Consider the following 12,199-nt stretch of genomic DNA (forward strand, 5'->3'; position numbering starts at 1 on the left):
AGTCCAGTATTCGATTTCCTGCTTCTCTGAAAAAGGATTAGGTCACTTCTAGGAGATTTGATGCCAACCGCTTCTCTCCCCTCAGGGTAAATTCATCAGAATCAACTTTGACGTCAATGGATATATCGTGGGAGCCAACATTGAGACCTGTATCCTTCTAGAAAATAAATTTATAAAATGCTTGGTATGTCCTGGCATTCTGGAGACATCCCCTGCACTGCCATTCGGAGATGAAACTGTCTGGTTTTTGACCATGACAAAACTTTCCACATTTGTATGTGTGTCTATTGTGTAGAGGTCATTTGTATGTTCCAGTTATTCGTATACCACCCTGTCATTACTCCCTTAAATCCTGTTTCCTGCTACTTGATTCCTTGACTGCCTGATAAGATTTGCTGGAGAAGTCCCGTGCCATCAGGCAGGCCAAGGACGAGAGGACCTTCCACATCTTCTACTACATGCTCACAGGATCTGGAGACAAGCTCCGCAGTGAGTTTGTCTTTTCAGTCTCATCCTGCGGTGCAACAGATTACTTAACCAAACTCGCAGGATTTCCAGACTGTGATTAATGGTCTTTGCCATAACATACTCCCCAAAAGTAGTCCTTAAGAAGGTTCATCAAGGTTCACAAGCAGTCCTTGTGTTCATCATGTCTTCCAGCTGAACTGTGCCTCGAGGGCTACAACAACTACCGCTTCCTGTCCAATGGCAACGTGACCATCCCCGGCCAGAATGACAAGGACATCTTCAACGAGACCATGGAGGCCATGAGGATCATGGGAATCCCTGAGGATGAGCAGATCGGTGAGTGTTGTAAATGTGCATGTAAAATAGCAGTGGTAGCGTAGTGATGAAAGAGCTGGGCTAGCACGCAGTAACCAGAAAAGTTGTGGGTTCGATTCCCTGCTGCCACCACTACGGTCCACTACTGGCCCTTGTAATAATTTACATGTACGTTGCTTTGGATAAAAAAAATCAAAGGACAAACTACTCCGCTCATCCACTCTGTGCCATCTTTCAAATCTCCCCACAGGTTTGCTGCGGGTCATCTCGTCCGTGCTGCAGCTGGGCAACATGTCCTTCAAGAAGGAGCGCCACACAGACCAGGCCTCCATGCCAGACAACACGGCTGCGCAGAAGGTCTGCCACCTCATGGGCATGAACGTGACTGACTTCACCCGCGCCATCCTGTCGCCCCGCATCAAGGTGGGCCGCGACTACGTCCAGAAGGCCCAGACTCAGGAGCAGGCCGAGTTCGCTGTGGAGGCCCTGGCCAAGGCCACCTATGAGAGGATGTTCCGCTGGCTGGTCATGCGCATCAACAAGGCCCTGGACAAAACCAAGCGCCAGGGGGCCTCTTTCATCGGCATTCTGGACATCGCCGGCTTTGAGATCTTTGATGTGGGTCCATTTCCAACGACAAAATTCTACAAGCACAGGCGCAAATAGCTGTGGTAGGACAACAGATGTCATTTTTAGTTTATATTAATTTCTCTCCCTGTTGGGTGTGTTTCTTCTACAGCTGAATTCCTTTGAGCAGCTGTGCATCAACTACACCAACGAAAAGCTGCAGCAGCTCTTCAACCACACCATGTTCATCCTGGAGCAGGAAGAGTACCAGAGGGAGGGCATCGAGTGGAGCTTCATCGACTTTGGCCTGGACCTGCAGCCCTGCATCGACCTCATTGAGAAGCCGGTGAGTGTAATTCTTTCTCTTTTTCCCCACTCTATATCCATATCCTCCTCACTCTTCATCTCTCACATATAGCAATGTAATCTAGTAATGCTACTACAGGGTCTATTGGTCTATTAAATACTGTAACTGGTAGTGTTACCCCCCTAACACTTGGCTCTATCTCTCTCTCAGGCCAGTCCCCCTGGTATTTTGGCCCTGCTGGACGAGGAGTGTTGGTTCCCCAAGGCCACGGATAAGAGCTTCGTGGAGAAGGTGCTGCAGGAACAGGGCACGCACCCCAAGTTCTTCAAGCCCAAGAAACTCAAGGACGAGGCCGACTTCAGCATCATCCACTATGCTGGAAAGGTCTGTTGGCTTAATTCTCACTGTAATTTCAAAGAACCGGCAGTGTCAGGACTCACAGTTTGTAGGTTGTAGGAACACATTTTTAAATGACTATTTTGTTTCTACATTGCCATAGGTCGATTACAAAGCGGTCGAGTGGCTGATGAAGAACATGGACCCCCTGAATGACAATGTTGCCTCTCTGCTCAACCAGTCGACAGACAAGTTTGTGTCGGAGCTCTGGAAGGATGGTGAGTACAGCATCGGGCAACATATGCAAATTCCAGAATGTTCACACTCATGCCCTGGGCTAGGCCACAAAGGAACCTTTTAATAGCGGGTTGCCTTTTTTTTCTTCTTGAATTATGTTTCTGGAGCCAATGAGTATACATGTGGGCTTTTACCACAGGGAAGATGGTATGCTGCTATTTGTTTCCCATGAGGCTGAAATGTGTTGTAGACTATTCTGTTCCAACCTTTGGTCTCATTTCTTGTTTTTATTTTTACTCTTCACATTTCTATCCCATGTCTGTTGTCCGGTGTTGGACCTCTGTTTTGACCCTCTCCCTCTCCAATTGATATTTCCGTTCCTTTCTTGCTCCTTCTGTATTCCTCTGTTTGGTCTTCCTCTATTCTCTCTATTCTCTCTCTCTTTTGCCTCTCTCCCTCTCTTGCCCTCAGAGGTACAGAGTTGTCAGAGAGCCTATTTTTATCAGCGTTTTCCTTTCCTACATTTAGACTCAGGTGACCATTTTCTTACGTATTCTTTCTCCAATTTTGTGTATTTTTCCTCCCCTTCACTCCATCTTTTCCCGCAAAGCACTCTTTCTCTCTCTTTCTTTCTTTCTTTCTTTCTTTCTTTCTTTCTTTCTTTCTTTCTTTCTCTCTCGCTCATTCTCTCTCTCCCCCTCATATCGATGTAGTGTTCTCACTGACGTTTATCCCTCCAGCCCTGTTGGCAGTGCAGTCTGTTCTACTGTCTGTTGCTTTCACTGAACTCTCCCCTCTCTCCCTCTCTGTGTAATAGTGTGGTTTGGGCCTCCTGGTGTTGGTCAATGGTACTGCAGAAATGGGTATATATATATACTGCATGGGTTTGGTGCTAATGTCACTAGAGATTGTGAAACTGCACAGTGTTTGCTACACATTTACCTCCATTCATGTACATTGAATTGAGAAGACATGAAAAATCATTTCACAGAAAGGCACAGATACAGACACAGTCGCCAACATACATGCCATTCACACAGTAGACCCTCACTCACTGCATTGACTTGGTTCCATTTTTGAGTGTGTGTGTTTGTGTGATCCCACTGTCTTTCACTGGCATTATGCGACCTTTGACCTGGTCCGTCTCTCTGCTCCCCTTGTGATTGCACTCACTGTATGTTTGTTTGTGTGTGTTTCTGTCACAAGTGTAGAGGGTAGTTTGTCCTCCTTTTTCATTCTGTCTCATGAAAGACAAGAAACTGTGAGCCAAGCATTGTCTTTTTTTTATTTCCCTCACTATGTTTTGTTTTGCCGACCAAAGAAACAATTGTGTTGAGGCCATACTGATTGCCTTTGTCTTTCTGCACCCTCTCTCCATCTCCCTCCCTCTCCCTTTCCCTCTCTCTCCCTCTATTCATTCTATTTTATACCCTTCTATTCATCTCTCTCTTTTCCCCCTTCAATATGTTTAGTGGATCACATTGTGGGACTGGACAAGGTGGCGGGTATGTCCGAGCTGCCAGGTGCCTTCAAGACACGCAAGGGCATGTTCCGCACGGTGGGCCAGCTCTACAAGGAGCAGCTGTCCAAGCTCATGGCCACGCTCCGAAACACCAACCCCAACTTTGTGCGATGCATCATCCCCAACCACGAGAAGAAGGTCCAAAGACACCCTTGCACTCACATTTGTTTGGTTTTGTAGAAACTTTAAGAGTGGATGTTTGGATAACACTAGAATAACTCTGAGATTGTTGAGAGACACATTGGCCTGTGTTTGGATATCGGTTTGCTTTGAACTAGCTGTGGCTTAAGTGTGTACCTTACGTTTGAGTGCCATGTCATAGCACTGGTATGGTGCCTTGTGAATGATTGGATCTGCTGTCTTTGTCATCTCAGGCGGGTAAGCTGGAACCCTACCTGGTTCTGGACCAGCTGAGGTGCAATGGTGTGCTGGAGGGAATCCGTATCTGCAGACAGGGCTTCCCCAACCGCATCGTCTTCCAGGAGTTCAGGCAGAGGTACTGACATCTCTCTTCACCTCCACCACTGAACATAACGCATTTCAGCTTAAACTCTTCATTGTCTTGATCATCCTAACTGGATTTACATGGACTCCTCATTAGTCTTTCTTCCCCTGTTCTTTAGATATGAAATCCTCACTCCCAACTCCATCCCCAAGGGCTTCATGGATGGCAAGCAGGCCTGTCTGCTTATGGTGAGTGCCTGAGGACTTCTGCTGTTTCTGCACAGGACATCATCAGTGTATGTCCCTTGTGCTTCAGCATGAGATTATTTTGATCATTCTGGTCTCAGAGCCTCACGGTCATGCACGTCATGTTTAGCATGAGAGTAAGTGCTTCATTCTTAATCAGAAACTCTTTTTATTCATGTAAAAGAGGTTCGCCGGAGCAACACAGATGTTTACTTATTTATTTTCTTTTAATGCATAGGTGCACAGCAATAAATGACTAACATTTCAATGTTTACTACATCTTCGTCAGAGTGGGACTAGCACGACACTGTCCCGTAGACGCACCAGATGTCCACAGAAGCGCTGAGGGATTACCCTTTTTGAACTCTTCTATTCATGTTAGATCAAAGCCCTGGAGCTGGACCCCAACCTGTACCGTATCGGTCAGAGTAAAGTGTTCTTCCGCGCCGGAGTGTTGGCCCATCTGGAGGAGGAGAGGGACATGAAAATCACCGACGTCATCATCAGCTTCCAGGCCTGGTGCCGTGGTTTTGTGGCCCGCAAGTAAGTGTCCTTTCAGAATGGTTTGACTAGAGTCAAGACTGCTAGACTGAAGCATGAACAAACCAATATGTTGTATTTCTACACGTCCTCATGGTCCCCCCCCCCGTTTCGCTTCAGGGCATTTGCTAAGAGGCAGCAACAGCTCACTGCTATGAGGGTGATTCAGAGGAACTGTGCTGCTTACCTCAAGCTGAGAAACTGGCAGTGGTGGAGACTTTTCACCAAGGTAATGTCAGAAACACTATTCTGAGGTGTAACCAAAGCATGTATAGGGCAAACAGCCTATTATTCAAACACCATACAATGTATTTATAGATGGTAAGTAATTAAGTTAATTCTAGTGTTTTATGACTGTGTGCGTGTGTGTGTGTGTGTGTGTGTGTGTGTGTGTGTGTGTGTGCGCGCGTACCTGGTACCTGGTCTTTCTTAACTGTTGGACCGTCCCTGTGCTGCAGGTGAAGCCCCTGCTGCAGGTGAGCAGGCAGGAGGAGGAGATCCAGGCCAAGGACGATGAGCTGAAGAAGGTCAAGGAGAAACAGCAGATGGCTGAGGTGCAGCTCCAGGAATTGGAGAGCAAGCAGCAGCAGGTACAGTTTACAGGGAGAGAGATTGTTGTTATTTTCTCCTCCTTAAGTGCGTTTTATCGTCCTTATGACCGCTAATTGCTCTCTGTCTGTTCTATAGCTCAGTGCCGAGAAGATGGCCCTGCAGGAGCAGCTGCAGGCCGAGATGGACCTGTGTGCCGAGGCCGACGAGATGCGCAACCGGCTGGTGGCCAAGAAGCAGGAGCTGGAGGAGATCCTGCACGACCTGGAGGCGCGGGTGGAGGAGGAGGAGGAGCGCGCTACTCAGCTGATGACCGAGAAGAAGAAGATGCAGCAGAACATCTCGGTGAGGACTGGTATCATGGAATAATGACTAAAATGACTGCTGACATTCCCAGTTTCCAATTTGACACTACAGCAAAGACCAGACTAGAAGCATTTTATGTGACCTCTCTCTCAGGACCTGGAGAACCAGCTGGATGAGGAGGAGGCTGCCAGGCAGAAGCTGCAGCTGGAGAAGGTGACCTTTGAGGCCAAGGTGAAGAAGATGGAGGAAGAAGTCATGGTCCTCGACGACCAGAACAACAAACTGATCAAGGTGCCTAGTGAGGTCCTCATGTACTCTGTTGCTGTCCTGGTAGATTGTTTATCTGTCTAGCAACTAAATGTCCGCCTTGCTTGTTTCACCACCCACAGGAGAAGAAGCTTATGGAAGAGAGGATCTCTGAGTTCACCACCAACCTTGCTGAGGAGGAGGAGAAGTCCAAGAGTCTGCAGAAACTAAAGAACAAGCACGAGGCCATGATCACTGATCTGGAGGGTAGGTTACTTAAACTACGATCGTAGTTTCCCTTGTAGGTTCAGTGCAACATGTGGTTGACCTATTGCTAGGAATGCACACATTGGACCATCACTGTGACTCAGAACTTAACATCTTAATTAGTACCCACCGCTCAACCATAGCTAGGTTACATAAAGGTTAAAGCAACAAAATGTAGTTCTTTTAACTTAGAATAATTACAATATTGAACACAAACACCCTCAGCACTCAATAGGTACCCAGTATGTTGAACACTGATGACAAGGGGACTTCCTACATTGTGTTACTTTAACTTGTATCTCAACAAATAAGTAAATGCACCTCTCTAATGTTGCCCTGGAAATCACCTGTTCTGACCTGCTGCTGTGCTGCTTGTGCCCGTCAGACCGCCTGCGCCGGGAGGAGAAAGGCCGTCAGGAGCTGGAGAAGAACCGGCGCAAGCTGGAGGGCGACTCCACCGAGCTGACTGACCAGATCGCAGAGCTGCAGGCCCAGATCGCTGAGCTCCGTGCCCAGCTGGCCAAGAAGGAAGAGGAGCTGCAGCAGGCTCTTGCCAGGTATTTGACCTCTGTCTGTCTCTGTCTATCTGTCTGTGTCTGTCTGTCTGTCTCTGTGTGTTTCTCTGTGTTTGTGTCTGTCCGTATGAGTTGAGAGAAAGTGGAATAGAACATATTAATGTCCAATATTCCAATATGTGGTTTAATGTTCTGCATTTCTCATTAGTAGGTCACTTTGATACTAAAAGTATGATTCTATGTAATGACTGTATGATATCTGTACTGTCCCTGTGTATATCTGTGTGTGACTGTATTTAGAGATAAGCGGTATTATTATAACTTTGCAGTGTTTCACTGTTCTGCATGGCTGCGTCAATAGCTATCTGCTCCGGACTGCTTACCACAATTGATTGTGGCAGTGTAGTCCACGTGAGATGGGTTGACCAACGCCATCTCCCATCAGCCTGGAAGGATACTTCAACCCTAACTATTTCCTTGTCTAGTTAGAGCAGCTGATGGATCTTTAGGTGAAGTCATGCTGTCTCTCCCTTGATGCGCATCATTGTAAATAAACTCTGTTCCTGATTTTTCATACTATTGGTCTGACTGGGTCTCTATTAAATCTATGGTATCAAAATTTCCTTCAGGGTGAATGAGAGAAAGACTGAGGAGGGAGAGAGAAAGAACCAGTGGGATTGATATGTTGTTATTGAATGTGCTGATTAAAACATGGTAGTTAAATACATCCAGTGCATAAAGATTTTAAAATAAAAAAGACAGATTAATGGGTTAGATGGGGTAGATGTATCGCAGCCATTTAAAGTCCATGTTTGTGAAGTGCTCAGACTGTACTATGCTGTGTGTGTGTGTGTGTGTGTGTGTGTGTGTGTGTGTGTGTGTGTAGGATTGAGGAGGAGGCTGCTCAGAAGAACATGGCCCAGAAGAAGATCCGTGAGCTGGAGGCCCAGCTGTCTGAGCTGCAGGAGGACCTGGAGCTGGAGAGGGCTGCCCGCACCAAAGCTGAGAAGCAGCGCCGCGACCTGGGCGAGGAGCTGGAAGCCCTCAAGACCGAGCTAGAGGATACACTGGACTCTACCGCAGCCCAGCAGGAGCTCAGGTAACCACACACACACACACACACACACACACTTTATAGCCTCCTGTCTCCTTGTGGGGCGGCGGTAGTGTAGTGGTTAAGGAGCTGGGCTAGCGTGCAGTAGCCTGAAAGTTGTCAGTTCAATTCCCGGCTTTCACCGCTGTGCCCTTGAGCAAAGCACTTTAACCCCAAGTTGCTCTGGGGATAATGTGATTCCTTGTAATATAGCTGACATGTGTAAGTCACTTTGGTCAAGAAGTGTCTGCTAAATGTAATGTAATAATAATAATAATAATAATAAATGGCAGCATGTAGCTAAATGCTGTTTTTTTGCCATGGCCGAGGTACTGTTAGAGCGGCTGTGCTGAATGTGTGTGTTTCTGTGTCCCCGTCGCAGGACTAAGCGTGAGGCAGAGGTGACCCACCTGAAGAAGACCCTGGATGACGAGGCCAAGGTGCACGAGGTCCAGGTGGCAGAGATGAGGCAGAAACACAGCCAGGCATTCGACGAACTCAATGAACAGCTGGAGCAGGCTAAGAGGGTAAGAAAGAGACTCGCGTACACACACACACACACACACACACATTCCTATTTATGATCTCCCTGCTACAATATCACTCTTTCAGGAACACACAGTGTCTCCCTTGAATTATCCCTGATACTTACAGTGTATGTTACAGTGCTGTTTCTCAACATTACATGCTCTTTCTCACACACTCAATCCCTGCCTATTACTTCTGGTCTCCACAGAACAAGGTCTCTATGGAAAAGGCCAAGCAGGCCCTGGAGAGTGAGCGCAACGAGCTGCAGATCGAGCTGCAGACGCTGATGCAGGGCAAGGGCGACTCGGAGCACCGACGCAAGAAGGCCGAGGCCCAGGTGCAGGAGCTGCAGGTCAAGCACACCGAGAGTGAGAAGCAAAGGATCGAGCTGGCCGAGAGGGTGGCCAAAATGCAGGTGAGAACCCAAGAGCCTGGAGATAGGCTCAAGAAATCAAATGCTAGAGGACTACCTAGTCCTGTCAGTGATGGAGTGGAGAATTGTGGGTAATGTATTCTGTGATTTTCAATAAAGCACTTCTGATGATGTCCACTATGGAAAACCTCATTGAAATTAAGACTGTTTGACTCCAGGTTGGCTTTGCCTTTAACCCTGTCTCCTCCTCCCTCTTCTGCCCCTGTCCAGGCGGAGCTGGACAACGTGAACGGACTCCTTAGCGAGGTTGAGGGCAAATCTATCAAGGCATCCAAGGACTGCTCCGCTGTGGAGTCTCAACTGCAGGATGTTCAGGTGAGTCAATGCCTTAAGCACACCAAGCCAGCAGTAGTGCACATTCTGTTGCAGGATGTAGATAATCTGCATGAACGTGGTTCATAGCACATAATGTGTACGTTTAAAATGTCGTATGGCATTAAACCTTAAAATAGGAAGTTTTGAATTGTATATGTAAACTTTTTATATATACATTACATTAATGTACTGTAAACTTAGTAGACCAACAGACGGTGTAACAATCTGATCACACTTGCCTATAATTTTGAGACTTTTTGTATTGATTGGTGATGGTGTGGCTCAGGTTCTAAGCTGTCGGTCGTCTCTCCACCCTACAGGAACTGCTCCAGGAGGAGACGCGGCAGAAGCTGTCCTTCACCAGCCGTTTGCGGCAGCTGGAGGATGAGCAGAACAACCTGAAGGAGCAGCTGGAGGAAGAGGAGGAGGCCAAGAGGAACGTGGAGAAGCAGCTGCTCTCAGCACAGAGCCAGGTGAGGGAATAATGGACAAGAGTCCAGTTGGGAGCACCATCCTCAATCTCAAGAGCTACTACTAGTTTTTATGCACTGAGGCTTAGAAATGAATTAGCATGCACACACGTAATGCACAATCTAGTCTGTCATGAGCATGAACTGTGAAGTTAAATCTTTATCTGTATGTTTGTACCTGAAAGGAAATTTTAAAAGTATTATTTGCATACTGAGATTGAGATTGGTCGACCGTAGATCCAAAACAGAAATCCTTGGCTATGACATTAACTGCTTATGTCAGCCATGGCCATGTCTTTTAAAACATACCAGACAACATATGGACATGTAAACAAGGTTAAAAACGTTCTAGTGTACACAACTAGCTGGTGTACACATCAACCCCAGATTGTTGTACCATTTAAGTGTATGCTGCAGCTGGAGCCTAAAACCATTGCTCCTGTCCTCTGCAGCTGACGGAACTGAAGAAGAAGATGGAGCAGGAGGCCGGCTGCCTTGAGAACGCAGAGGAAGGCAAGAAGCGTCTGCAACGCGACCTGGAGGGGGTCAACCAGCGGTTGGAGGAGAGGTGCACCGCCTACGACAAACTGGACAAGACCAAGACCCGGCTGCAGCAGGAGCTGGACGATCTACTGGTAGACCAGGACCACCTCCGGCAGATCGTCTCCAACCTGGAGAAGAAGCAGAAGAAGTTTGACCAGGTGGGTCTACTTGGGAACTCGTTAAGAAGAAACAGAAATGCTAGTCTGGATGAGTCCTTCTTGCATGATTTGACAACCATTTTCAACTCTAGCTGTATGCTAACTCATGTCTCTCTGTAGATGCTGGCTGAGGAGAAGTCCATCTCTGCGCGCTTCGCTGATGAACGTGACCGCGCCGAGGCTGAGGCCAGGGAGAAGGAGACGCGGGCTCTGGCTCTGACCCGTGAGCTGGAGACCATCAGCGACCTGAAGGATGAGCTGGACCGTGCCAACAAAATGCTCCGTGCTGAGATGGAAGACCTGGTCTCCTCTAAGGATGATGTCGGCAAGAATGTAAGAAGATCACTCTCTGATGTTTCTGACAAATGCTTCAAAATGGCACACAGAAACAAAAATATGATTTCTGTGCTTTAAAACAAAACAATGTGCAGTTTTAGAGTGAGCAAATAAGAATGAAGAATTCATTGTAAAAGTCAAATGTGCACAATGTGTCTAGCTGAATGTTTGTAGTTGGTTAGACCAGACCGTTTGTATGTTGTATGGTTTCACTTCCTCACCCCTCCGGTGTCCCCTCTGCCCTGTCAGGTCCATGAGCTGGAGAAGTCCAAGCGCACCATGGAGCAGCAGCTGGAGGAGATGCGCACTCAGCTGGAGGAGCTGGAGGACGAGCTGCAGGCCACCGAGGATGCCAAGCTCAGGTTGGAGGTCAACATGCAGGCCATGAAGGCTCAGTACGAGAGAGACCTTGCGGGCCGTGATGAAATGGGCGAAGAGAAGAAGAAACAGCTGGTCAAACAGGTGCGGAAGGAAGGATGTGGTTAGGTCAAAACTTTATAGAGTTTCTTCATCATTTTTAAATCTATTGGGTCTCATTGTACGCTGATCCTGACTGGCTCTTTAATATGCTTCATGGGAGATGTAGTTCTTTTGCTGATGGTATTTTTTTGGCTGTGCGTCCCACAGGTGCGCGAAATGGAGATGGAGCTGGAGGACGAGAGGAAGCAGCGCTCTGTTGCCGTGGCAGCACGCAAGAAGATGGAGCTGGACTTGAAGGAACTGGAGGCCGCCATTGACATGGCCAACAAGAACCGCGACGAGGCCCTCAAACAGCTCAAGAAGCTCCAGGTAAGGGCTCTCTGTGTGTCTATCTGTGTGCTAATACATGGGTGTGATTTCTGATTGGATTATACAGTATATGTAGGACAGGTCATCTAAGCACCATCCTAGTCATGCTTTGTCTTTACTACTCATTCTATGAAGGCTTGTGATGTTTGAATCATGTCTTTAAATGTCTCGGCCTCTCCTCTCTCCCACTCTCTCTCTCTCTCTCTCTCTCTCTCTCTCTCTCTCTCTCTCTCTCTCTCTCTCTCTCTCTCTCCTCTCTCTCTCTCTCTCTCTCTCTCTCTCTCTCCCCCTCCCCTCTCTCTCTCTCTCAGGCCCAGATGAAGGACCTTCTGCGCGAGCTGGAGGACACTCGCATGTCCAGAGAGGAGATCCTGGCCCAGGCTAAGGACAATGAGAAGAAGCTCAAGAGCATGGAGGCCGAGATGATCCAGATGCAGGAGGTGAGCATACGCATCCACTCCTACACATGCTCACACTTTGTTCCTCCCCTCTCCTCTGCCATGTGTTTTGCATACACTGAAACCCACTCCCCTCCTATCTCTTAACGGTCCTCCTGTGTGTCTGTGTGTCCGTCCGTGTGTCTGCATTCGCTCCTCAGGAACTGGCAGCTGCAGAGCGCATGAAGAGGCAGGCCCAGCAGGAGAGGGACGAGCTGCAGGACGAGATCAA

General features: G+C 47.8%; 1 protein-coding gene across 1 annotated transcript in view; it reads left to right on the top strand.

The window, feature by feature from the left end:
- Window positions 1-12,199, top strand: part of myh9b (myosin, heavy chain 9b, non-muscle) — a 32,918-nt gene that overhangs the window by 16,700 nt on the left and 4,019 nt on the right. Inside the window, 28 exon segments of the mRNA XM_042085498.1 lie at window positions 86-149; window positions 391-489; window positions 661-804; window positions 1,034-1,401; window positions 1,523-1,696; window positions 1,868-2,041; window positions 2,157-2,271; window positions 3,703-3,890; window positions 4,127-4,248; window positions 4,376-4,445; window positions 4,825-4,985; window positions 5,103-5,211; window positions 5,441-5,572; window positions 5,670-5,876; window positions 5,991-6,128; window positions 6,227-6,350; window positions 6,736-6,907; window positions 7,752-7,964; window positions 8,341-8,485; window positions 8,695-8,901; window positions 9,130-9,234; window positions 9,555-9,707; window positions 10,157-10,405; window positions 10,526-10,738; window positions 10,991-11,203; window positions 11,369-11,530; window positions 11,842-11,970; window positions 12,129-12,197. Of these exon segments, the coding sequence (XP_041941432.1) occupies window positions 86-149; window positions 391-489; window positions 661-804; window positions 1,034-1,401; window positions 1,523-1,696; window positions 1,868-2,041; window positions 2,157-2,271; window positions 3,703-3,890; window positions 4,127-4,248; window positions 4,376-4,445; window positions 4,825-4,985; window positions 5,103-5,211; window positions 5,441-5,572; window positions 5,670-5,876; window positions 5,991-6,128; window positions 6,227-6,350; window positions 6,736-6,907; window positions 7,752-7,964; window positions 8,341-8,485; window positions 8,695-8,901; window positions 9,130-9,234; window positions 9,555-9,707; window positions 10,157-10,405; window positions 10,526-10,738; window positions 10,991-11,203; window positions 11,369-11,530; window positions 11,842-11,970; window positions 12,129-12,197 (4,419 nt within the window).

Source organism: Alosa sapidissima, chromosome 3 (assembly GCF_018492685.1).
Source record: "Alosa sapidissima isolate fAloSap1 chromosome 3, fAloSap1.pri, whole genome shotgun sequence".
In the NCBI taxonomy this organism is placed as follows: Eukaryota; Metazoa; Chordata; class Actinopteri; order Clupeiformes; family Clupeidae; genus Alosa; species Alosa sapidissima.